The sequence below is a fragment of the Protopterus annectens genome, chromosome 11.part0 (assembly GCF_019279795.1).
Source record: "Protopterus annectens isolate FY-2018-M chromosome 11.part0, PAN1.0, whole genome shotgun sequence".
Classification (NCBI taxonomy): Eukaryota; Metazoa; Chordata; order Ceratodontiformes; family Protopteridae; genus Protopterus; species Protopterus annectens.
Window position 1 is genome coordinate 917233897 of NC_056745.1, and position 27248 is coordinate 917261144.

The 27248-nt window shown below is 41.5% G+C and overlaps 1 protein-coding gene across 1 annotated transcript in view; it reads left to right on the plus strand.

Annotated features, from left to right (window-relative positions):
* Window positions 1-27248, plus strand: part of DHTKD1 (dehydrogenase E1 and transketolase domain containing 1) — a 948838-nt gene that overhangs the window by 650529 nt on the left and 271061 nt on the right. The window contains exon 10 of the mRNA XM_044088312.1: window positions 17964-18103. Within this exon, the coding sequence (XP_043944247.1) occupies window positions 17964-18103 (140 nt within the window). The remainder of the gene's footprint in view (window positions 1-17963; window positions 18104-27248) is intronic.

A 27248-nucleotide genomic window follows, 5' to 3' on the forward strand; every position in this document is an offset into this window, starting at 1 on the left:
ATTCTCCTTCCACACCCTTCCAACCCCAAAAGGGTTCCCAGATCTACCACCAAATCAGTGGGCAGAGGCTCAAAAACAAATCCATACCCTACTCTCCTTGGGAGCAGTAGAACACGTTCCTGCAGAGCAGATAGGCCAAGGCTTCTACTCCAGACTTTTTCTGGTACCTAGAAAAGAAGGCACCTGGCGCCCCATCCTCGATCTTCTTCTTCTCTTTTGGCTGTTCCTGTTAGGGGTCGCCACAGTGGATCATCTATTTCCATTTCTTCCTGTACTATGCATCTTGCTATGTCACACCAACCACCTGCATGTCCTCTCTCACCACATCCATAAACCTTATCTTAGGCCTTCCTCTTTTCCTCTTACCTGGCAGCTCCATCCTTCGCATCTTTTTCCCAATATACCTAGCATCCCTCCTCAGCACATGTCCAAACCAATGCAATCTCGCCTCTCTGACTTTGTCTCCAAACCGTCCAACCTGAGATGACCTCTAATATACTGATTCCTAATCCTGTCCATCCTTGTCACACCCAGTGCAAATCTTAACATCTTTAACTCTGCCACTTCCAGCTCTGATTCCTTCCATTTTGTAAATGCCACCATCTCCAACCCATACAACATAGCTGGTCTCACTACCCTCTTGTAGACCTTCCCTTTCACTCTTACTGGTACCTGTCTGTCACAAATCACTCCTGACACTCTTCTCCACCCATTCCACCCCATCCTTGATCTGTCCATTCTAAATACCGTCCTGGTAATCCCTAAATTAAACATGCTTACCCTCCAGCAGCTGTTACCATGCTGTCCAAGGATGCTTGGCTAGTCACCCTGGACCTAAAAGAGGCCTACCTCCACATTCCCATCAGGGAGTCCTTCAGAAAATATCTTCACTTCAGGACAGGATCTCAACACTTTCAGTTCTCTGCACTTCCCTTTGACTTATCTACTGCTCCCAGAGTTTTCACAAAATGCTTGGCTCCGGCAATTGCTTTTTGCAGACAAAGAAATATCCAAATTTACCCCTACTTAGACAACTGCCTTATTCAAGCAGACAGCCAGGAAAAGCTGCTCAAAGACCTGGCCTTTGAAAAGGACCTGCTAACCTCCTTACAGTACACAATAAATGAAAAGAAATCCAAACATGTACCCACCAAAAGGATAATCTTCGTGGGAGCAAGGCTGGACACAGCATCCCATATAGCATGCCTAACACCTGAGAAACAAAGTTTCCTATCAGCTTACTTCTCTCAACTGGCCATCAGGCCCCAGCTTTCTGCAAGGGAAATCCTGCATGCCCTGGGGTTCATGACATCTTGCATACTCCTTATTCCATATGCCAGACTGCATATGAGGAAACTTCAATGGTACCTAAAGAGCCTTTGGTGTCAACACTTTCAAGATCTGAAAACTCTTTTTACCTATGTTTCCTTGCCTGAGGGAGGAATTGTTTTGGTGGGTAACATCCTTCTCCCACAACAAGGGACTGCCCTTCTCACCACAACCCACCACCCAAACCCTCACCACGGATGCATCAGACTACATTTGGGGTGCACACCTGGACAGCAGGTGCATACAGGCCCAATGGAACCACCAGCAACTCCCCTGCACATCAGTCTAAAAGAGATGATGGCTGTGTAGCAGGCCTTGACAGCTTTCAAACCCCTTTTCTCTCCAGGGGTTCTCCTGATCAAAACAGCCAACACCACAGTGATGTGGTACATCAACAAGCAGGGAGGGACTCACTCCTACCCACTGTGCAGGCTGGCCATGACCCTTTGGTTCACAGCCTCTTCCATGCATCTACACCTGTTAGCACAATACATGCTGGGCTCTCTCAACTCCCTGGCAGACCAATTAAGCAGAAAACTGTTGGACCCCCATGAGGGGCAGCTCAACAGAAACACCTTCTTAGTAATAACTTTGAAATGGGGAATCTCGAGGTTGACCTCTTTGCCTCCCACACCAAGCTTCAGCTCAGCAAATTCTGCACCAGAGAGCATCACTGCATGGCATGGAAAGTAGATGCCCTGTCCTTCCCCTGGGTAAACCTCTCGGTCTGTGCCTTTCCTCCCCTACTTCTCATTCCCAAGGTACTGATTAAAATAAGGGAGGAAAAACCAAGGACCATTCTCATAGCTCCAGACTGGCTCAGAGAGCACTGGTACCCCTTGCTGCGCAGCCTGTCCCCACTGCCCCCATGGAATCTTCCTCAGATTCCCAACCTCCTAACCCAGAGGGAAGGGAAATTCATGCACCCCCAATTGCAGACACTCAATTTGGCAGCTTGACTTATAACCTGACCCTGACCAATCTGCCCTCCTCAGTAAACAGGTTCTGGATGTTATCCGAGAGGCCAGACGCCCTAGCACCAGAAATTCTTATGCAGATAAATGGAAAAGGTTCTGCACCTGGATCCAGGCTAAGGAGGCCAGCACGGCACAGCCCTCCATCCCTCTCAGCCTGGATTACTTGGCTAACCTACTACACAGTGGTCTCTCTTTCTCCTCCATAAAAATTCATGCCTCTGCTATTTCCACTCATTTTCCTACTGAGCAGGCTCTTTTTTCACACCCTCTGATCAAGCAGTTCCTCAAAGGGACTAACAACTTGAGGCCCCCCAGAAGGGCACCAACACCAGCTTGGGACCTGAACTTTGTCTTAGAAAAGCTCACCCTGCCTCCATTCGAACCAGCTTCTTCTACAGAGCTAAAATTTCTCTCCCAGAGGACAGCCTTCTTCCTGGCCATCACTTCGGCCAGAAGAGTATCTGAGCTGCAAGCACTCATGGCAGTGGGAACCCTTCATCATCTTCCATGCAGACAGGGTATCCCTCAAAACTAATCCGTCCTTCATGCCCAAGGTGGTGACCAGTGCGACTCTCAACCAATCCATCCATTTGCCCACCTTCTTTCCTAACCCTCAGAACAAGGGGGAAAGGATTCTGCACTCTCTAGATGTGCAGAGACAGCTCGGATACTATCTGGAGAGGACTAAACCCTTCAGAAAATCTGATCAACCGTTGGTTAGCTTCAGTTCAGGGGCAGAGGGCAAAGCCATCTCCAAATAAACCATTTCCAAATGGATAGCACACTGCATCCATTTCTGCTGCAAACAGCATGACAAACCTCTCCCCAAGAGGGTCAGAACCCACTCCACCAGAGCAGTATCTACCTCTTCAACATTCCTTAGGGGAGTCCCCACCAGGGACTTCCTGGAGGCTGCCACCTGGACATCTGTTCACAAGCTTACCAAACATTACCACCTGCCTGTCTTTTCTAACCAGGCAGGTTTTACCTGTGCAGTCTTGCAGGGCATGTTAGCCAGCCCCTAGCTTCCTTGACTGCCTCCACCCATTTCCTCAGCTTTGGGAATCTACCCAAATGTGATGACAGCAACAGTGAAGACATTCGAACATCTACATTTATGGTAAGTGTACACAACTGTACTTTTGCAATAAGTGTACTTGTGGAAATGATGGTGAAATACCTGTCATGTTCTCAGAGTGCATGTGTTGGCTTTTCTGCATATCTTTGTATTGTTGAGAGTAAGATTGTTGTAGCACAGCATTAGTTAGTTAAGCAGCTACATAGGAGGGCAGCATCTCTTTCTCATAATGGCTATGATGCGGCATCTGGTTCACAACCATGGGCTCTAACACAAACAAAGCATTATAAAATGATGCATACAGTTTCACACGTAGGCTGTGCAAGGCAGTCCATGGTCTAGCCACTCTATGTATCTGATATCAACATAGTCACACAACATAAGGGATGGACAGGGCACAGTCATTGTCACTTGCACAAGTTGGTGGGACACAATGGCAGGTGACGGCAACACTGTGATATAGAGTAAAAACATGGGAAGTGAATACAGGAGCCATGTCCCCTGGGAGGTTGAGGGAAGTCTAAGATTAATCCTTATTCATGGGCCATGCTTTTAAAATATGACATTTGACAATGTCCAGTGTCATGGTGTTGGGACTAAATCCCTTTCATACCAGAGAAATGATAGAACTATGAGACCATACATGTGCATATTGATGAGGTAGGTATTCATGTGTTGAGCTTGAGAAGCAGTACTGCCCATGATCTGGGTGATGCCTACACCAGACAGTGGCAGGTTGGATTTCTGCAGATGATGGCATATGGGTAGAACTACAAAACTCTGTTTACATGCACTTGGAGCCATGTGAGACATTTTTACAAGTTGTCTGAGTGGAGTGCCACTGGCCATGTACTGAAGACCTTCCATGTCTGAGAGCAGCAGGTCATTTAACTACATGGTGACAGTGATATTGTGTCACCAGCAGGCTGTGTAGTCTGATTTGAGAAGGCTGCACTTGGCCATTTTGTATCTTTGGGAACAGAGCAGATGGTTGCAATGCCCTTCATTCTGGGGAGGTAACATTTTTCACCAGCGACCTCAGCAGCAGTGTACTCCTTGTTTCTGTATTTAAGGTCACAGTGCAGATGTTCATCATTCCCAGTGCTGTGGTAGTCATTAGGCTATATGGGTTGTGTCTTTCCTAAGATACAATAATCGACTAGCTTCCAAAACCTCTGTTCCTTACTCCACACACACACCTTCACTCTGATTGCTGATTGGTCAGACTGAGAATGGAAAATAAGCAGACAAATTGAAGAAATTTCAGTACTTTCTTGCCACCAAGTGAAGAAGCAGCTGAGAGGCTTCACAAGGGCAGCAACCGGCATTCAGCTTCCTTCTGGCTATGTGCCCATAGGGGAATCTTTCCACACAGCATATTTGATTTATTTATTTTGCTTAGTTTTTAGTGGGACTGCCCCTTTAAGAAACCCATTATATTTCTGTTATTGGAAGCATCCTGTCAGGGACTACTGTTTTTTAGGTTTAGCTAAGTTTGGGGCTATTTTTGTGATAAAATGTATTCACTGTAGAAACTTTATATATCTTATGTGAAGGTATAGTGTTGGGAAGTGTTTTATTTGGGCAGGAACTAATAAGGTTACATAGTGCTGGTATTTACAGTGTGACAACTTATGTGCTCTCTTTTCTGTGAAACAGAATTTTCTCTGGAGGGGGTTTCTGACAGTGGTTTAGTTTGCTGCTTATGTATTACAGTGTTTTGGGGATTCTGTGTGTGTAAAAGTGTGTATGTATGCTGCTTGTGCACAGTATTTGACAACTTACCTTCCAAACAACTTGTTCCTGTGATCCTTACCACATACGAAGCATCCTCCTCAGTCATAGCATGAATATTTACCTTGCTCCTGATGGTCTGACTTCCATAGTTCCTAGCAAGAAAGAAAAAAAAAAAACAACAACTTAACCAAAGCACTCTTGCAGACTCAGTCTTCACCTCACCCGATGATGGGTGACGACTGCACAGGCCAGCAATCGTTCCTCAGACCACTCACCTTTCCAGCTTCCACTGGTGTAGTCCTTTCAGTCACCACAAACTGGGGTCAGCCACATCCTCTTGGGCTGTTCCTGATTCTCAACTAGGGATGGGAGAACCATCTTTCTAGGACACAGAGACGCACCTGGGAATACTGCTGAATGTGGCTAGAATGATGGGGCAGATGTACCCTCTCTGAGTCTGCCATCAGGGATACCTGTAAAGAAAAAAAAAGGTTAAACATTGTTCAACAAAAGAGATGATGATTGTTAGTAAAAGATGATTTTACCTTAGCCAAGAAATTCTTACAGACAGTTAACTAATCCTGCTACTCAGAATACAGTACCTGTAAATCTGGTCAACAGAAACATTCCTGAGAAAGATGTCAAAAGATTCTCACATAGACAGAGACAGGGTTTCACAAGCCCAAATCTCAGATTCAGAGGAAACTTAGTCCTCACAACTTCCATTGGAGGAATGTTCATTTTCTCCAACAATAGCCATAGTGAATGAGATGGGGTTTTTTTTGGAAACAATTGAATGTTCCACCTGAAGTGAGGAGATATGATATGTTGAAATTAGACATGCCTCATTCTGTGCCTATCCCTTCCCCCAGTGCCAGCCTTAAAGGATGTATTTAGTGTTGCCTGTCACAATCTTGATTCACAACCTTCAATCCCCAAGACAGCAGATAGGCTTTATAAAGTTTCTCAGACTCAGAAGCATTTATTCTTAAACCTTAGTTCTGACCCTGCTGCCATTTGCACATCTTTGCTAGCTGTGAATGAGCTCTTGGTGTCCTCCAACCCTTCCAATGTGGAAAGGAGGGGAAAGTATTGGACAGATTTGGTAAATAATTTTATTCTTCCACTTTGGTATATAAAATACATGACTGTCAGTCCCATCTGTGAAAGTTTGTGCTTTTTTGTACAGATAGTTTGAGAGAATTAACTACTCATTAATTATTGATTAGCTTCACCTGAATATAGTGCCTGTCTGAATTCTATTGTTTCTAACATTTCTCAGGTATCTAAACATGCCTTAAGGAGTGTGTAAGTTCATAAGTGATGTAATACTGTTCAGGTCTAATGGCTGACTAGGAACACTGATTCCTTTGAATAAGGGGTATACACACTTCATCCTTCATCCAATAATCCAAAGATTTTTTTTTAAACTGGACAAATTTTTTGAAGAATGAATATTAATTGGAATAGTATTCCACAAAATATTCTTTTTAGTAATAATAAATGAATATCTTAATTTAGTTCTACATAAATGTAGATGAAAATTCACATTATGCCTTAGTCTTATTTTTTCAAAATGTGTATGTTAAACATTATAAGGTAATATGAATTTACTATATTTAAGTATTTGCATCTGCTCTTATATTCCAAATATCTGACTGAAGCTATTCTTTGGTAAATTTTCTCTGTATTCCTAAACGTTCATGCAACTGCTCTTGATTAATATAGAAAACATTGTTATATTACAAGATAGTTCTTAGAAATAATTTAAAAATTATTATAATGCATTCTTCATCCCTTGTTTCAGAATAAGACCGATCTTCAGTGCTTTGTAGTGTACAGCCTAAGTATGATTACCAAATGATAAATTTGATGAACTCATGATTCTTAAGTTTTTGTTTTCTACTTCCCTCAGCAATGCAGTAGTCAAAGAGATAGGGTTACTTGTTAGCCTAGTAGTAAAATCCATCCATCAATCCATCCACAACCCCTTTTTCCATTTTTGCACATGGGCTCAGAGTATTACTTCAACAGTGACAATCATCTAGAGCCAAGGTTTAAACCACCAGGTGGCTAGCCCTGCCATGACTTTTTCAGTATTAAACTTTAAATCGTACTGACTTTTCCCATAACATTAATATATTCATATAAGTATTCAAGGCATAATAATCCTTTTCATTTTCCATCGTAAATGCAATTTTGCAATCATCTCCATATTTAAATATCCAAAATGCTTTATTTTTTGGAATTGTTGAAAATACCACATTGAAAAGGGCAAGACTGATGGCTGAACTTTGAGGAACACCTGAACATGTAGGAAGAAATGTAGATATATTGACTTTAAATTTAACACATTGTGACCTATTTCATAGCCACTCCATAATCCATCTTACTATATAAATGTTCACCTTAAATTTTTTGTAAACATTTGCTAATCACATCAAATGATGGGCTATCAAAAGCCTTAGGTCCAGAAATATAACCTCTGGAGATAATCCATGCTCTGAATCTAGCTTTGTTTGTGTGCTTGTTGTTTGTTTGCTTGTTATTTCCCTGAAACGCTAATTCCACCTAAAACCTGGCTTTTCAGCGCTTCTGTGGATCCCTAGTGATATCTGCATTGCTTACTGTACTTATTTCCTTGTTTCACTTGAAAGAAAGTTACTGTTTGTCGTTTTTGCATTTAAGTTACCTGTAACACATTGCATTTAAGTTACCTGACACTTGCTCACTAAAGCAATTATATAAGTCAGCACTAAAAAATTAAAAGCACTACACCCTGACAAACTCCCCTTGAGTACCTTGTTCCCCATTGGCCCTTTTTTCAATTATAAAGGAATTCCCAATACTATTCTAGCATGTCCAAAGGTCAGTTGTCACTCTCCTCTCCGGTCCAGCTGGGAAATTTGGGAATCTTGAGGCAATGTTACAACTGCCTCGTACACAGACAACCCTCTCCTCCTCCCAACAAATTCCAACACATGTGAGAGATGCAACCATATAGCCAAACTGGAGGCTAAGCTCTCTCAACTCAGTACTGATGTAACCAGTCAGGAGGAGAAGGAAACCACACTCACTACGATTGCAGTCTCACATAGACCTACCACGACAGCAAACCAAACACATAAACACACAAAAACATACTCGGAGGCTCTAAATAAAAATCTGCCTAAGCAGCAGAGACCCTACCCCAAAACAAAACACGTGCAACACATAGTTCACAAAGCCAGTGTGCCGAACAGTCACAGCCCTTAAGGCTAAACAACACACCTGATACACTTGTAATAGGTGACTCTATCGTCAGGCACACTGACGTCCAGCTCACCAGGCTGAACAAGGAGAAGGTCATGGTGAGCTGCCTGTCAGGCGCTAGGATCCGCCACATAACACAAGCACTCAGGTCACTCCAAGGCAAGTACAAATATGACTCTGTCATTGTCCATGCTGGTGTGAATGACCTGAGACGTACCTCCCTGGACTACATGAAAAGAGACATAGAGGAGCTCTCTGAGCATGTAGCCCAGGCCGGTATGACCCTGACCTTGAGTAGCATCTTACCCTCACCAAGAATGATGCCACAATATGAAGACAAGATGATCAATTTCAACAATTGGCTTAAGTATTGGTGTCATTCAAAGGGGATCCAATGCCTGTCAGCCTGGGATGACATGCTCGACAAGCCACGATGCTTCGCTAGGGACGGCTTGCACCTGTCACCCCTGGGCTTTCGGATATTGGCAAAGGCTCTTGCTTCCCCGTAGTGCCTTTTTTAGGCAAGGCTCAAAAGACAAACCCACCTCCATAGGTATCACAAGGGATAAGAAACTGAGTAATGCTACTCAGCACCAGAAGTCTAAACCTCAAGATGCATGCACTCAAAACTCTCCTTAGCATGGAGAACATCGATATCTGTGCAGTAACAGAAACCTGGTTCAAGGCTCCCGAGAACACCCCAGCACTACCAGGTTATACCTCATACCATGCTTTTCGGCCCCAAAACTTGGACCGAACCACAAAAGGAGGGGGAGTATTAATATTCGTCAAATATACCCACACCTCCAGGTTGGTGGCACAGCACGAAGCATCACAGACTATCCATGTGCAACTAACAGTGGGTAAAACTGCCTTCCAGTTTATAGCCTGCTACAGACCACCCTCCCAAACCCAGTAACCCCACTCGGCCTTCCTGAGAACACTGGAAAATATGAAGGTCTCTCCAATCACCATTATATTGGGCGACTTCAACTACCCAAACTTAGACTGGGAGCATTACTCTAGCTCCAACACCCTAGCCCAAAGGTTCCTAGAATTTATAATCTCAAATGTTATGGAACAACTTGTTACCACTCCCACAAGAGGGGAAAACATACTCGACCTGATCATCACCAACATGGGGACTGTATGCTCCAGACCAGAAGTGTATCCCTCACTGGTAAGATCAGACCATAAACTAATCTCAGTGGATATTCACATCCCGACCCCACCCCCTGCCCAGAAAACCACAGTGAAAAACTTCTCTAAAGCAAATTTCACACTCCTCAAAACCGAGGTGGAATCCTTCAAAGCCCCAGACCCTGTGGAAAATACGGCCCAGACCACAGAATCCTTTATAAACACATTCTATGAACACCTTCAGGAATGCATGGATCATGCAATCCCAAATAAAACCAAGACCCAATCCTCCAAAGGCAGACATCCTGTCTGGTGGACCCCAGCCATAAACAAACTATACAATATAAGGAGGAAGCTACTACATGATAGAGCAAAATCCCAAAAAGGGAAGGCATCTCTGATCAGTATTAGCAATAAAATACGGGCACTCATAAAATCGTCTAAGGCCACCTTCGAGAGAAAAATTGCACAGGACACTAAGGATAATCACAAGGCTTTCTTTAGTTATGTTAGGAACCTGGGCGGGAATTCCCAGATATGCTCAGAATTAGTCCAAAATGACAAACAATACATCGAACCCACAGATATTGCCAGCATCCTAGCTGACAGGTTCAGCGCAAACTTCTCCCCCCCCCCCACCAAAAGGGCAAATATCTGTCCCAGCAGAGTGCTGCCCCCCTGACATCTCAGATGCTCAGGTAAGAGCTGCTCTCTCCAAAGCAAAAAACACAGCATCAATGGGACCAGACGGTGTCCCGGCTGCCCTACATGAACTCCAAGAAGAGCTAAACCCAAACATAAAACTACTGTTCAATCTCAGCCTTACTACAGAATATGTACCCAAAGAGTGGCGTACAGCAACAGTGGTCCCGCTCCACAAAGGTGGTGCCTCAATGGATCCTGGAAACTATCGCCCCATAAGCCTGACTAGCTTGGTCTGCAAAGCTATGGAAAGGATCATTATGGACCTCATAAATAAAGATATTGGGGACCTACAGACACTGGATCCTACCCAGTTCGGCTTTGTTAAGGGCAGATCCTGCCTCTTAAACCTGGTTGATTTCTTTGAAACAGTCACCAAGGCCATTGACGAGGGGAAGGTGGTCCACACAGCCTACCTGGACCTCGCAAAAGCTTTTGATACAATACTCCACTCGGGCATTATAGATAAGCTCACCAAGTTAAATATAAACACCTATGTCACTAGATGGGTTGCAAACTGGCTCAAGGACAGAACCCACATAATTAGAATTGCTGGAGCCATGTCAGACTCCAAACAAGTTACAAGTGGCGTCCCACAAGGCTCAGTCCTGAGACCTCTCTTGTTCGGTATATATTTCTCTGAGGTACAGGCCAACACGGAAGGACTGTGGCTGACCAAGTTCGCAGATGACTGCAAACTGGGCACCATAATCGACTCTTCAGCCAACACAAGCATCCTCCAAAAGGGCCTCATAGAAACAGACAACTGGTGCCAGAGCCATGGCCTCAAGCTAAACACCAAAAAGTGTATAGTCATCCCCTTTGGCAAAAACAAAGTGCCCACAAATTACCACATAGGTGGTAATCCATTAAGTACAGAAGAAGTAATTAGGGACCTGGGGACCCAAGTTGATAGCAATCTCTCATTTGACAACCACGTGGCCAAAGTGGTTAGAAAAACATTTTATATAGCCCACCTAATCATGAAGGGATTCACATCTAGATCAGGCGAGGTCATCGTGCCTCTTTACTCATCCCTCATCAGGTCCATAATTGAGTACAATGCCCCTTTTGGGATGTACCTTACCAGACACCTGCAGCAACTGGAAAGACCCCAAAAGTACCTCACCAAGAGGATCAAAGGGCTCAAACAGATGCCATATGCTGCCCGGTTAAAGAAACTCCAGCTCTACTCAGTGGCATACCGCCTGCTCAGAGGCGATCTCTGCCTGACGTATAAAGCCATGTCCAACCCAGAATTAATGGAGATGCTGCACCTCAGAAAATCCAAATCCCATCGAGCTATGCGCTCGAGAGACTTGAACCTCAGCACTGAAATAAATAGGACATGCTGGAGGGACAGATTCATAACCCAGAGGCTCCCTTCACTCTGGAATAAAATCCCAGTCCAGGTTAGGCAGAGTCCCTCATTGACTCTCTTCAAGAGGAATCTTGATGAGTGGATGGGAGATCGTAGGTTTACCCTGGGTATCACTTGTGTGTCAGTGTTAGACAGAGGCACAGTATACTAACCTCAAAAAAGGGCATAGCAAAATTAATTTAAAATGGGTGGCGAAAGCCAAACACACTCTGGCTAGGCTTATAAATGCCCTAGGGCAGATAGCCTAGTATGAACCTATGAACCTATGTGGCTTCAACTATATGTTCATATTAACTAATTAAGTTTGTTAATGTGGATCTATCCTTAATGAAGCCATGCTGTTCTATAGCAATAGTATAAAGATGTGTACCAGTTTTGTTAAATAATTCTATTAAACATCTCTCAAAGCACTTTGCCAGTATTGAAGTTAAACTTATTGGCCTGTAATTTTCAATAATAGCTATTTTCCTTTTTTAAAATTGGACTTATGTTGGAAATTTTCCATTGATCTGGTACATATCCTTGAATTAAAAAGTCTGTGAAACTGTATAATACAGGGAAAATATGACCTTGGTGTTAATTAATATAATAGGGATTAATTATACATCAATGTTATAGACATACTTTGATACAAAAATCTGTTTATTTCTTATATCTCTAATTCTGAATTTTAAATCCCTACATGTTGGATTAAAATTATTTTATTCTTAATTGTGGAGTATATTTTATACAAACTAAACTGTATTTTCTTTCTGAGAATTCTACTTGATTCCCTGTTCCACCATAACAGGTAACCCTTCCTTTCCAGTATAAGTAGATAGTGTTGCTTTTACACAAGATTATAATAACTTTGCAAGTATTCCATATACATAGGGTACATGTTGTGACTTAAGCAGCTTATTCCAATCCCTATCTTGAATTGTATGGATCAGTTTATTATAATCAATCAGATCAAATTTAGTTTGTGAGAACTTATCTGAAAATTAACAGTAAACTCAAAGTCAAATATAATTGAATTAAAATTTGAAAGTCCAAGTGGTTTCACTGTCTTAACATTTTTAATTAAGTCTGGATTGCTTGTGATTATATTGTCAAGCATATATTCACCTCACCTGTTCTCAGTAACAAGTTATGTCATACCATTTATCAATATTATACTCATGATTTTTTGTTCAAAGTGTGTTCTCAGAATTATTCTTGAGTAATTGAAATCTCCGAACAGTGTAATATTTTTATGTTTCAGAATTCTTTCAAAGGTATTCAAATATTATGAATGATTATTATAATCCATATTTGAGATACAATAACAGAATAATATTAAAATCATTATTACCCTTTTTATCCTTGACCTTTTACAATTATGTATTCCAATTTAGGTATATATTTAACCAGAAAAGATCTAACAGAAATGTGGATCCATGTACTGACTCCCACCTCCTATATCAGCTTCATTAATATTTAATATAACCCTTTATTTGATAGTAAGATGAATCCATGATTCAACTATTGCAGTTATTTTGTAGTTATCTTTTTGAACCAGACCAGAAAGTTCATTAAATTCATTACCTAGATTGCATGCATTGCAAAAATAACACCTCAAAAAAGAATATATATCTGCTGTTTGACTTAACTGACTTCCTATTGATTTTACCCCCTAAAATGCTTTAAATAATCTGTTATTATGCTGGAAACATAAGAAGTACCATATCTGTTAAGATGTAACTTATCCTAGGAAACATTCTCAATCATAAACGCAATCCTCCCAGTGTTGTAATAACTTTAATGGATAAACAGTAAAAAGTTGCCCTAATTAGACGTTAAATATGTGCACTTTAGTAAACATGCAATCTGACAAAGACTGAGATGGAATAATTTCAATTAATCCAAATTCAGGATTACTAGTCTCCAGTTGTTCAACAATGTCCAGTATTAATTTTTTCATGTGATTTAGTGGAGTGGATTTTAGATCATTAATGGCAGCATGAATTATGAAACAAAATATACTGAACTGTAGTCAGTTTTGCACTAAATTGTTGACATTCCCACATTTCAACCCTGGCAAAGTAGATATTGTAATTTAGTCTTTATCAACTTTACAAATTTGTCTTACAGCCTGGTTTCAACATTGAGCCCACTCAGTATTAATACTTCCTCTCGAATGCTTCAGAAAATGTCAGACTTCTGGTCTGAGTTAGGAATCTCTTCTTTTTGTTATTTCAGTATCGGGATCACATGAACTCATGCCTACATACTTCTGTCATTCTTTTCCTTAATCTGATGTTTTGATTATTGGTTTCTCTAAATCTAGCAAATCTAAATTGGAAGAGTCAGTCCTGTGTTTGTCTAAGTTGTACTCTTTTACTTGTTTCAGTATCAGTCTTTGTATCATTTTATGACGGGTTCCTATTACATGATCAAAGTTTTGAAACTTTGAACACGACAATATCAAACTTGTCTGGTCAAAGTTTTAAAACTTGGAACATGGCAAAAAAAAAAATTAAAGATGCAACAGTAAACTAACTGTTGCAAGCAGGGGGGCAAGCCCCCCTGCACCCCCCACACCCCCCATTCTTTAAATATACCAACTCCAAGATCGCACTACAGTGCAGTAAAGGGAAATATTCCCTTTCCACACTATAGTGCGGTCTCTGAGTTGGTATAATTAAAGAGTGGGGGGTGTGGGGGGTCTTGCCCCCCCCTGCTTGTAACAGTTAGTTTACTGTTGCATCTTTTATTTATTTATTTTTTCTGTATTCGAACTTCAGCAAGTTCGACTATATGGTTTCGACCATATAGGGTTCGAACTTGTTGAAATTCGATAACGTAATAGGAACCCATTTTATGACGTATAATCAGTTCAGGGTAAAGACAAATCTGCTTCTGTTTAACTGGAGCAGTCTTAACATCTTCATGACCATCAATCAGCGTTTTCTTCCGCTTCGGAAGGTCAAAGCAAAATGGATTCTTCAACTTCTCGGAACGATGGCCTCAACCATTCTGTTAATACCTTTAGCCAGGTTGCACATGAGAATTCTCCAATGGCTCCTGTTTTCCCAGTGGTCATTCCAATATCTACCGCTGAGTCACCCTATCCTGCTGACATAATCATGCAAAAAGGACCTTCATTGGCGGATAGCCCCCAATAACTTGTTCACGGGAGCTCCCTTTGTGCCTGCCCAACCCGTTGCCACTGTGACCACGGATGCCTCCCAGGTCGGGTGGGGGGGGGCATTATCTTGGCAGGACTGTCCACGGCGCATGGCAAGAAAACAAGGCTCATCTGCATATCAGTGTTCTGGAGATGAAGGTGGTGCTTCTGGCATTGCAAGTACTTCAGGACCTTCATCCTCCAGGGATGATTGCAATACAATCAGACAACATGTCGGTTGTGTGGTATATCAACAAACAGGGCAGTACCAGATCTTACCCACTCTGTCGCGAGGCCATGCGAGTTTCGGAATGGGCGATTTCTTCCCAGCGCTTTCTGGTGGCAATGCATATTCCGGGGACAACCAACGTGATAGCCGACAAGCTAAGCCGGGAAATCTTACTGCCTCACTAGTGGTCTCTGAAACGGGAAATAGTTTAACAGATTTTCCGGAAATGGGGACAGCCTTGCTGTGACCTTTTTGCCAGCCCAGTCACTGCCAAGTGCAGCAGTTATTTTTCCCAAATTCTCCCTCTGGGGGAAACACCCAGAGATGCTCTGGTCCACGATTGGCCCATGGGATTTCTATATGCCTTTCCTCCATTCCCTCTTATACCCAAAGTGATTCAGGAAGCCAATCGGCTGGGAAGCAAGTTGATCCTCATTGCTCCTCGTGTTATTACTGGCCTCGTCAGGTCTGGTTCCCCTTCCTCGAACCTCTTCTCCTGGACAATCCTTGGATTCTGGACCCAGTTGCAGATCAATTGACCCACATGTCGGGTTCGCTAGAACACCCTCAAATTAACAGCTTGGCTGCTCCAATTCCTTCTCTAGATGGGCTTCATGATGTTTCTTCATCAGTGTCCCATATTCTCTTATCCTCGCATAAAACCTCAACCAGAAGGCTGTATGACAGTAAATGGAAAAGGTTTTCAATTTGGGCACAGAAAATGAACGTGGATCCTTACACCGCTCCCATTCCTGTCATTCTGGAATTCCTTTTGGACCTTTTTCAGTAGGGATCTGCCGCGGCCATCATCAAAGTACAATTGGTGGCAATCTCTCATTTTTATTTAGGGTCACCAAATGTCAACCTTATGTCTCATAAGCTATGCAAGACTTTCTTGAGAGGAACCACTTTACTGAGACCACCATTTCTCCCCGGGCCTCCGCTGAAAACAGGCTCTGTGGAACCTAGTTGGACATTCCCGGTCAACAAATGTTAAATAAATAAAAATAAAATAAAATAAAATTTTAAGAACCTGTGGCTTCTTGGGACTTAAATTTTGTGTTGTCCAAACTGACATCCCCTCCCTTTGAACCGTCTCATTCATCTTCTTTAAAATATTTGTCTTGAAAGAATGTGTTTTTAGTAGCTATTACATCAGCCAGACGTGTATCTGAGCTACAAGCCCTATCTATTAAGCCACCTTATTTAATCTTTCATAAAGACAGGGTTTCTTTATGTACCAATCCTTCGTTTGTTCCCAAAGTTTGTTCTACTGCCACCTTAAATCAGTCCATTGAGCTTCCAGTTTTCTTTCCCAGTCATTGCAATGCAGCTGAATATCATTTCCACCAGCTGGACATTCATAGACAGCTATGTTTTTATTTGCAACAGACCAAAGAATTTTGTAAGTCAGACTAGTTATTCATTTCTTTTTCCGACTCAAAATTGGGCTTACCAGTTTCTAAGGTGACATTGTCTAATTGGATTTCTAGTTGCATAGCCTTCATCTATAGTTCGGAGGGCAGACCTTTACCCCACAGGATCAAGGCTCACTTTACCAGGTGTCTGTCTACATCTGCAGCCTTTCAAGGCAGGGTACCACTTGATCATATCTGTGCAGTAGCTACGTGGGCTACGCCTCACACCTTTATTACTCCTTATAAGTTGGATTTGGCTTCCAGGGGTAGAGCATCCTTTGACTCCACGGTGCTCAGGAGTATTTTCCAATGAGCCACCCAAGAATAAGGCGCTAGGAATGCTGTCCCATATGTAAAAATGAAGGTGAAATTGGACTACCTAACATAAAGAAGTTATGTACTCACCATAACGTTCCATGTTGTAGTCCATCTCACCCTTCATTTTTACCAACCCGCCCTCCTGCCCCCATCCTGGAAGATCTGAAGGTAATAATTTAATTCTCTTGGTTGGTGACCCTTTAGTATTGGTTTGTTGGTAAGGGTTTTTTTTTTTACTGTTTCTAGTGAGCAGCAAACAAGATCTGGGGATTGCACTGGTGCACCATGGGATACCTGCTTAGCCACGAGCCAGCCAGAAGTCTTTGAGCTTGAAAATTGTCCGAGTCGGAGTGGAGGATCGGCTCCGAACCCAAATGTAAAAATGAAGGGTGAGATGGACTACCAACATGGAACGTTATGGTAAGTACATAACTTCTTTTTCTCTTAACTCCTATGCTGCTTTTTTCAGTGGTCTGAATAGCAGTGCCATCCTTGAGGCTGCTAATTGGTCCTCTGTTCATGCTTTCACTATGCATAATAAGTTGGATGTTATTTCCAGGACCAGGGCAGGCTTTGCCAGGGCTATCCTGCATGGGTTTGTAGAGAGCTCTTCTGTGCCTTCCTCCTCCCAGGCTACCTCTTGAGCTCTTGTACTCACCCTTATATAAAAATGCTATATCACTGATATGGAACGACATAGTACAGTTGTATACAGTCTTATGTTTTATACCCCTGACGACCTGACGTCATGGAAGAAGGGACAGTATCCGACGCAGGACCCAAGACTTATTTAATCAGGCCGACTGAGGGCAACCTGCCAGCAGATTACCCAAATGTGATGACTGCATCAGTGAATACACTCGAACATCTACATTTATGGTAAGTTCACTTCCTGACACTGCTTCCTTCATTCAGCAAGTGAGCCTTCAACATCTGAAGAATAGATGCTAATAATTAAACAGATATTTTGCATAATTGATGACAACTCTTTGCAAATTGGTTGGAAATATTTTTGTGACATTATGCTCTTTTCATTCCCTCCTTGATGTGTCATGTATGCCTACCCCATATAAGGGAACTTTTCTTTGTAAAAAGTAAAAATATAGTAAGAGAGTATTTACTGATGATGAATTCAGTATATTAGGATTTGTGGCTGTACTATTTCTTTTATCCATGTTATTTATATTGTTATAACTTGTTGTTGGACACTAGCACTTTTATGGTTACTAAAACAATTTTCTTATTTTTCTTAAGGATTTAATGTTCGAATGAGTGGGCAGGATGTTGGACGGGGAACTTTTAGTCAACGCCATGCCATGTTGGTGTGCCAAGAAACTAATGACATTTATATTCCTCTCAACCACATTGTGCCTGAACAGAAGGGCTTTCTTGAGGTAAAATATTTGCTGCTTGTTTGCCACTTTTTTCTAAATAGTAAATGTATGTATATAAACCTACAGCTATTAATCAGAAAAAAGTAGAAGCTCCACCATAAATTACTTTCCATACATACCATTTAATGGTAAACCACTCAGACTACTATATTCCAGTGTCAGATCTGTCTCCTTAACTGTCAAGCTTCATCCCCTCTATATTAGGTCCTCCCTTCCCCTGGTATTCAAACATGTTGGAAGAAGGAGATGAGAACTGAGGATTATGACCATTATCCTGTAAGGGTTGCGAGGGTGGCATAACGGTTAAGGTGTTTGCCTTACAAACACAAGGTACAGGGTTTGAATCTCACAGGGGATAATTGGCTAGGCTTAAAATGACTCACAAAGGCAGTTAGCCTAGTACTAACCTATGAACCTATTTTTTGTAGCACTAACTCCTTTTTGCCAGCTATGCTGAGGGTTTATAATAAAACAGAGTGTCTATTGATCAGCATACAGACTATCTACAGCACGGAAAATAGGAAATATTGTAGCATGAAAAATTGCACAGAAACTGCAAAAAGTTTTTTTGCAGGGTGGACGGTTAGCCCCCCCCCCCACATCCTCTCAACACGAGGGCTGTTCCCCCATAACCCCAGTTTCTAAATATACTAACTAAAGGTGGAGAATAAGGAAAAGTGAGAAAAAGAAAAAAACAGCTTTTCCCTTGACATTTAGTTGCCCAACCTCACAAGTTGCATTAAATGGCATGACTGCCCCAGATGGAGCCGTGGCAGTAAGACCTGCAACAGCTAGCCCCCTGCAGTAGCTAAACCAGTGTCAGGTGCTTACTTCCATCCTAACCCCTGCTTCAGCATATAATAATCTTCTGGTAACTGTAGTCATCTGAAGTGTAGTTAGGGCAAAAACCTCTACATTTTGGAGCCAGATTTGCTGTTAGAGGTTGCATACCTGTGTGTGTGTGTGTGTGTGTGTGTGTGTGTGTGTGTGTGTGTGTGTGTGTGTGTGTGTGTGTATGTGTATGTGCTTGTTACTGAACTGTGAAGACATTTTGAGCACTCTAATTTGATCACCATTTTACATATCAATTCAAATGCTGGTAAATTCAACATTCTTTTTTTAATGTTTGGTGCTTATAGTAGGCACTTCATATAAGATACAGATGCAGAGTTACAGAATATCAAAGTATGTTCCCGCCAAAAACATTGATGTAATTTATAATGAGAATCCCTTGGACAATAAAACAACATATCGTATTCTATTTGTTCTGTAGATATACTCTTCAAAGACAGTGTCAAAATGCGGAATAATTTTAAAGACCTGATCATTAAAATGATAAAAATAAAAAAGTTTAGAATCTCTTCAGTGTTTGTTTTGTCTTTCGGCTTTTCCCGGTAAGGGGTTGCCACAGTGGAACTCCAGTCCGCTAATGATTGGCAGTAGATTTTTGGTGCCAGCTCAATGCCCAACCTTCAACGAAGGCATGCCCATTTACGCATGCATGTCTTTCGAATGCTACCCAACCGCAGGGAGGACATGCAGACTCCACACAGAAGGCACTCCCAAGCCAAGCCGAGAATCGAACGGTAATAGATATAAAATGTCTTCTGCTGTAAATCCTTTCTTGTAGACCAGAAGTGCTTTCTCTCACTTGTAGTGGCCATTTTTTATTCTGCCAGCACAAGGAATTTTCACAGGGAGTTCAAAATAGCCAGTCTTGCTGACACAAACCACAAACTTATTCATTAAATATGTTATAGCCATTTGATCATTTTTGCTTTTTCCAAGCATAATTGACCTTTGCATTTTCTGCAGACAAGAATGTCATGAAGTTCTACGATGTGCATTACTGTTGCTCACATTTGTGCAAACATTCATCAGTAACATTTATCAGTTAAGCTGCAGCTTCAGAATATGAAATGATTGCATTTAATGAATAGGGAAGACTTTGGTCACATTACTGAGTATTTCTTGTCTTGGGTCTTGAGTTTTCCAGCTGATTCCCTACATCTATATTGCACTTTTGATGAAGAGAGTGGTTGTGTCACCAGAGTGCTGTAAAAATTTGCACCACATCTTTCTTGAACTAGCCATTGACTTCATTTGAAGAAAGTGAACCTTTTGTTGCACAGATAGTATTTGTTTATTGTAAAGAGCTGACATTTGCAGAGGCTGGCTGCCATCCCTTTACCAGTCATTTTTATTGCTGGACTGAGTGGGATTACTGCTTTACTGAAGTAGCCCCCTCCCCACATCTTTCTTATCTCAGCCTGAAAATCGTCCTCACAATCCTAATCCTAAATATGAGGAATAAGCAGGGGCTACCCAAGTTTGTTTATTTACCTAACAGTGTTTTACCCAATGGATTTTAATGAGTGCAGATTTCAGTAATTTTTACCTGCACTAGTTATCTGCTTTAAGTTGAAGGTTATGGAACCATGGAATTGGGAAATTTTATGTTGTTCACACATTTTCTCCAGAATAACACAACCTTAGAGTTAGAATAAGGTGTAAATATAGAGGAATATGATCATATTACTGATCATAACCGCTGTTTGTTATGTATTTAAATGGATTCCATTTCACTTTTGAGGGAAGTCCTGGAATCCATTTCAAGAACACACAACAAATGAGTCATGGTTGATGACCTCATCATAATTCTTTTTATTGAATGAGGATTTTTAGCTGTCCCAGTTTATTGCAAGTCAAACAAATGTAGGGTTATTAATTATCTTCACACCTTTAAAGGCTTTCTGCCGTGCATGCAGCAGCTGGAACCAAATTAGACATATAATCAAACAACATCTTTAAAAGCTGTTATGCAGTTTATTCTGACACACTTTAGTTTGAGCAGCAGTGTGAAATGTATGACAGCTTTTATTATTGTCAGAAGGATTTTCTGATGCAGTTCTTCGGTTGCCATTGTCTGTGTGGCAACACCAGTCTTGATAATAACAAGTTTCTAATATATGAACCTATATATAACATGCCTGTTTATAGTTAGCTCTTACATCACAGGGGTACATAATAGAGACTTGTTGTTGAGTCACTGATCATAATCACCTTGTTGTATTTTCAAGAAATGGGTGTCAGGAAACTTACCTTGAACAACCTATAAATGCTTGACCCCCCCCCCCAAGCCTGCACTTATCCTTTAAAATAACCCTAGGTATCAAAACTTGTCGGAAACATTTGAGAAGCATGGCTAGGCTTAAAAAGAGCCCTGGGTCATTAGCCTAATCCCTGTAAGCATATGAAACAGTTTGAGAGATTAATCTTGGCATCCATTTTGTAAACATGTAACAAGTTAGTTATGATTAGAGAAAACTGAGCATAATTCTTTGTAGTGAATGGCACTTTTGCTTTGCAGATTTACTACTTGTTTCAGAGAAAAAAAAAGTCCATCAGCTTTGAAAAGTTTAATGCTGACTCAAAAACAACCTTAAGCAAAGTGTATGGTCAGCCAGCAGCTTTAAAAACAGTTAGACACTTCAGTCAGCCACAGTTATTTATGAACTAGATTACAGATTTTAAATGTCAAAATTTTTCTGATGCCATACACTGGTGGCTGGTGTGTGTATGTGTGTCAGCATGGAACCTGATCATAACAGCTTTCAAAGGCACATAACAAATGTATCATTTTTGATTATTTCAAAGCCAGATCAGTTTACTCCAGGCTGTCCTCCCATATCACTGTTGCAGTATTCCTCACTCAAGGGATCCCCTGCCAAGGGTAGTCCAACAACTGACCAGCATACCAACGCCTTAGGATTTTAAGGACATTGTGCATCACACATACATTCCCTGCTCATGTCGTAAGGAATTAAGGTGATGTACGGGCATACCTACCTCAGAACTTCTTTGCCGCCGGTCCGAATGCCATCTTCGATTGTCGGTCTGAATGCTCCTTTGTCTTCTTGTTACAAAGCCTTTTCAGATAGGTGCCCTGTTGGAATTTTTCTTTTTATTTTTGTTTTCTTTGCTTTTGTTGTGAGGTTACATGTCATTGTGAGGTTACATGTCATCCAGAAAGGGAAAATGTCAGTGTGGAAGACATATTCCTCATAAGTACTGCCATGAGTGTTGTTTGTTTTGCTTGGGTGCTTCTCACGATCATACATTGTGTCCAGTTTGTCAAGCATTTGTGCTTAAGATGCTTCATAGTTGTCTCTCCTCCTTGTCTATCTACCTTGAGAGCCAATGTCTTAAGCTGTTGGCGTAGGTGCAGTGGCAGAATTATTCTGGCCCGAGGGTCAGCCGTCTGCCAAGAAGATGACCAAAAAGTTAGGTCAGATTCAGCTACTGTACTGCCTCCTCCAGACGTCTCTATCAAGGTTAGTGAAAGCCCGAAGGATCATCTGATTCTTACATTGGATTCCCCTGTCATGAATACTTTGGAAGCCAGCATAGATCCCACTTCCTGCACATCCTCGGAGGCTATGCAGATGTCAGTTACTGGTGCTGAGAGGGAACCGCCGCTGATTATATCTGAGGGACCCGAGGGGTGCTTCTCAGATTCTTGTTAAGGAGGAGATTCCCACTACATTGAGTGTCAGCAAGGGTCCAAATCTCCCAAGATCTTTAGGGCTGATGTTCCTTTGAAAAAGAAGCAGAGAACAAAACATATTATCCCTGCTGCTGAGGATCCTCATCATAAATGGCAAGATTTTACACAGGAGTTGTTTAATGCACTCACAGCTTTGAAGCCCCCCCCCCCCCCCAGTGAGTTTCTCTTCCTGCCCCCCCCTTGATCTTCTACTCCTCTTAAGAGGCCTATGGAGCAGGACTGTTCTAATGAGGACCTGGACTCTGGAGAATAATCTTTGGCTTATTGGTCTCAAATTTCTTCGCCATTACAGTATGGTTCTGAGGAGGAGGAGTCCATTAGTCCAGATTCTCGCTTTGAAGAACTTTCCTTTGGGGATACTATATCTCGTAGAATGGATTTTTTTAAATGGGACTGTACACAGGCTTCTGATGTTCGGAAGAGGTATTATGAACTCCTACAGGTGGAGTATCCTAAGCCTTCTGCTTTCCCTCTTGTCCTTGCTGCTGTGTTGGAAACTTTTTCAGCACCTTCTTAGGCTCCTGATTCTCAACCCCCAACTCCAAAAAAGCGGATAGGTTTTTATAAGGTGTCTAACGATTGTCAGTTTCTTTACAAGTGTCATCCTGCTGACCCCTCTGTTGTCTGTTTCTTCTGTCAAACCTTCCAGACTGTTGCTTTCCACTAAGCTACTACCTTCTGACAAGGATAGTAGGGCCATGGAAAGGTTCAGCAAAAGGTATAAAGTGCTGCTACCTTGGCCTTTTGGACTATTAGCTACCAGACCTGTATGACCAGGTATGTTTTAGCTCTTCTCTCTCAGGCTTTTCAGGTTATTTCTGACCTTCCTGATTCTGAGGGGAAGGCTTTGGCCCTCTCTTTGTTGGACTCCTTTTCTCAAGTGGCATGTTATACCATTAAATGTAGTTATGATGCTGCTGATGCTTCTTCTAGAGCTGCTACTTTTGATTCTGTGTTAAGACATTATACTTTGCTTCACCTCCATCCTTCACCTGATGATATTAAGGCTAAATTGATGGATGCTCCTCTTGACAATAACAATCTATTTGGTTCTGCAGCTGCTGAGCTTTTCACATCTCTGTAGAAGAAAGGTAAGGCCTTGCAGGAATTTAAACATATTTTCGTTTCTCTTGTTCCCAAATTTCAGCGGAATTATCCTTCCAAGCCTGCCTTTGTACTTTGATGGTCTCGCCCTCCTCCAAAAGGTAAAGGGGTTCTAGAAGGGCTCCTCCTGCTAAGTCTACTTAGACTCCTACGTCTCATAAACCACCTTTTCCAGACTATCTTCTTTCCTCCTTCCTAAGTCAAGTTCCTTTATCTCTTCATCTTTCCCTCTTTCTTCACAATTGGTTAAGGATCACTCAGGATTTTTGGGTTCTCAACATTATTCATCAGGGGTATTACATGGTGTGGCAATCCCTTCCTCCTTTTTGGGCCTTTTGCCTCAAGGTATCATCCAAGCAGTTTCTGCTCCTCAGTGGGGGAAGGAGTTTTATTCCAAAATGTTTCTGGATCCCAGGAAAGAAGGCCCCTGCAGACCCATTCTGGATCTTTCTCAGCTCAGCACCTTTTTGAAGGTTCTTTCCTTTCTAATGCTGTCCCTTCAGACCCTGTTTTCTCTTCTTGTACTTCAGGCTTTCCTAGCTATCTCTGGTTCTCAAGAATGTTTATCTGAATATCCGTATTCATCCCAGTTTCAGGAAATATTTTAATTTCTCTGTTTCTTCCATCCATTTTCAGTTCTCTGCTTTGCCCTTTAGCTTCTCTTCTGCCCCAAGGGTCCTCACCAAATGCATCACTCCTGTGATTGCTTTTTGCAGAATGAGGGAATACAAATTTTTCCTTATCTGGATGGCCTGCTCATTCAGGCTTCCTCTCCAGAAACCCTGCTTCAGCACCTCCACTATGCTGTCTGCCACTTGCAGACTCTAGAGTTTACAATAAATTTCCAGACATCCTTCCTGACTCCTTCTTAGGATCATGTTTTTATTGGGTGCAGACTGCATACCATTTCTATGCTGGCATCTCTGCCACCTTCCAAGGCTTTGAATCTAATTGCCTTTTTTCACTCCCTTCTTCCTCAAGTCTTAGTTATGGCCAGGGAGTTTCTAGGGGCTTTCGGGTACATGGCTTCCACCTTAGCATAATGAACTTTTAATTGCTGCTTTCGTAAAAACTTCTTCAGAAATATAAAAAAACTAAAAATCACACAAACATTATATACACATATCGATCAATAAAATTCATCAATCAATTAAATTTAACAACCTCCATTAAAATCAATTCATTCTTAAAGTGTCTTTAACTTATCATTCCTTTAAAAAACACTTGATGTTAACCATCTCGTTTAAACTGGGGGGGCATCAGCCCTTAGTTTTAATTACTATTCTACCTCTTTTTTCTCCACTTGATTTTTATAGTCCCCCCACCTTCTGTCCTCTAAAACTTGCTCAAGTACTGCAAAAGTAAATTTCTTAAAGTTGCTGCATGAGACTGAATGTCTAAAATGTGCATTGTTTCCATCTATAGATTTTAAAGCATATAAGTGTTCCCTAATTCTCTTAAAAAGGCTCCTAGTGGTCATCCCCACATAAAACCTTGGACACCCAGAACACAGGGCAATATAAACTACCCCAACGTTGTTACAACAAAGCTTTCCAGGAGCCTTTGTGGTATGTGGAATATGCTGTAAAAATATATATGGCCCTTCATGAATAAATCTACAAACGTTACACCCATAACATTTGTAAGTAACGGTTTGTTAATAACTGGAGGTATAATTTTATTGTCATTGTTATGCTGTAACATGAATTAAAAACATTTCTCTTTCTTGTAAACAAACCTGGGGCCTTCCCCTAAAACCATTCCTAGGGAAAGGCCCCAGGTTTGTCCATTTATTCATGAAGGGCCGTATATATTTTTACATCATATTCCACATGCCATAAAGGCTCCTGGAAGGTTTTGTTGTAACACAGTTGGAGTAGTTTATATTGCCTGTGTTCTAAGTGTCCAAGTTTTTATGTGGGGATCACCACCACAAGCCTTTTTAAGAGAATTAGGGAAAATGTGTATGCTTTAAAATCTATGGATGGGAATAATGCATTTTTTAGACATTCAGTCTCATGCAGTAACTTTAAAAAAATTAGTTTTAAAGTACTTGAGCAAGTTATAGAGGACAGAAGAGAGGGGAATATAAAAATCAACTGGAGAAAAATGAGGTAGAATGGCAATTAAAACTAAGGGCTGATGTTCCCCCCTGGTTTATACAAGATGGCTAACATCAAGTGTTTTTTAAGGTTTACCTTTACATGTTCGAAAGTTAAATATTAAAACCCGCTGCCGCAAACTGTAAACCACGAAATTCCAAAATTGCAAAAACCGAAGAGCCAAATTATGAAATGTCGCCCCCTTTTTGACCCATGGTAGCACTTGTTTTAGTGGTGGTGCATTTGGAAATGTTGAAATTCGATTATTTTACAACAATTTGGGAATCCAGCATTATGGAATCCGCATATCTGGTTCGCGGATGTGCATGTACGACCATTTGACCATTTCAAACATGTAAAGGTAAACCGTTTTTTTAAAGGAATGTAAGTTGAAGGCACTAAGAATGAATTGATTTTAATGGAGGTTGTTAAATTTAATCGATTGATGAATTCTATTGGTTTATATGTATATATTATGTTCATGTGATTTTTAGTTTTTTGTATTTCTGAAGAAGTTTTTATGAAAGCGGCAATTAAAAATGAATTACGTTAAGGTCCTTTGTTTTGTTCTTGTGCCTCTTAACAGTTATTTTTTGGAGTGTTTGTTGCAATCTGTTAAGACTACAGGTTTGGCTAGTTTCGTTGTGATGTGACACATCAGCAAGCAAGGGAGGACGTGGTCCTATCTCTTGTGCAGACTAGCTGTTCAAGTTTGAGATCTGGCTGTCCAGTTTCAGGTGACTCTTCAGGCTGTGTATATTTCTGCAGAACAGAACCTTGTGGCAGACTTTCTGAGCAGGTCCATAACACAGACTCATGAGTGGTTGCTTCACAGAGATGTGTTTCTGGACATTGTCCACCATTGGGGTACTCCTCAGGTAGTTCTTTTTGCCTCCCCTCTGGAGAGACGACATCCGCCCTTTTGCAACATAGTACTAAGTCCTCTGGCATGGTAAGGGGTGTTGCTTTATGCCTTCCCTCCTCTTCTCCTCATACCGAGGGTCCTATTTAAGATAGAACAAGACTCTCCCAAAATCTTGCTGGTGACTCCCTTTTGACCCAGATGGCATTAATTCTGCCTTCTTCTCTACCTAGCTAAGGGTAGTCACCTCAAGTTACATCACAGGCTGCACCAAATCCCACAATCCAAGGTGTCTCTCATTCATCCTCACTTGTCCACTCTTCAACTGATAGTATGGGTGATAGAGTTTTGATTCCTTTTAGGCATCTTTTTTCTGAGAAAGTGCTTCAGGTTCTGCACAAGGCCAGGAAACACACTACCAGGAAATCTTATTTATCCAAATGGAAGAGATTTTAGGTCTGGTGTCTTGCTTGTAACCAGGATCCACCTTCTGTGGAAGTCCCTTTGCCT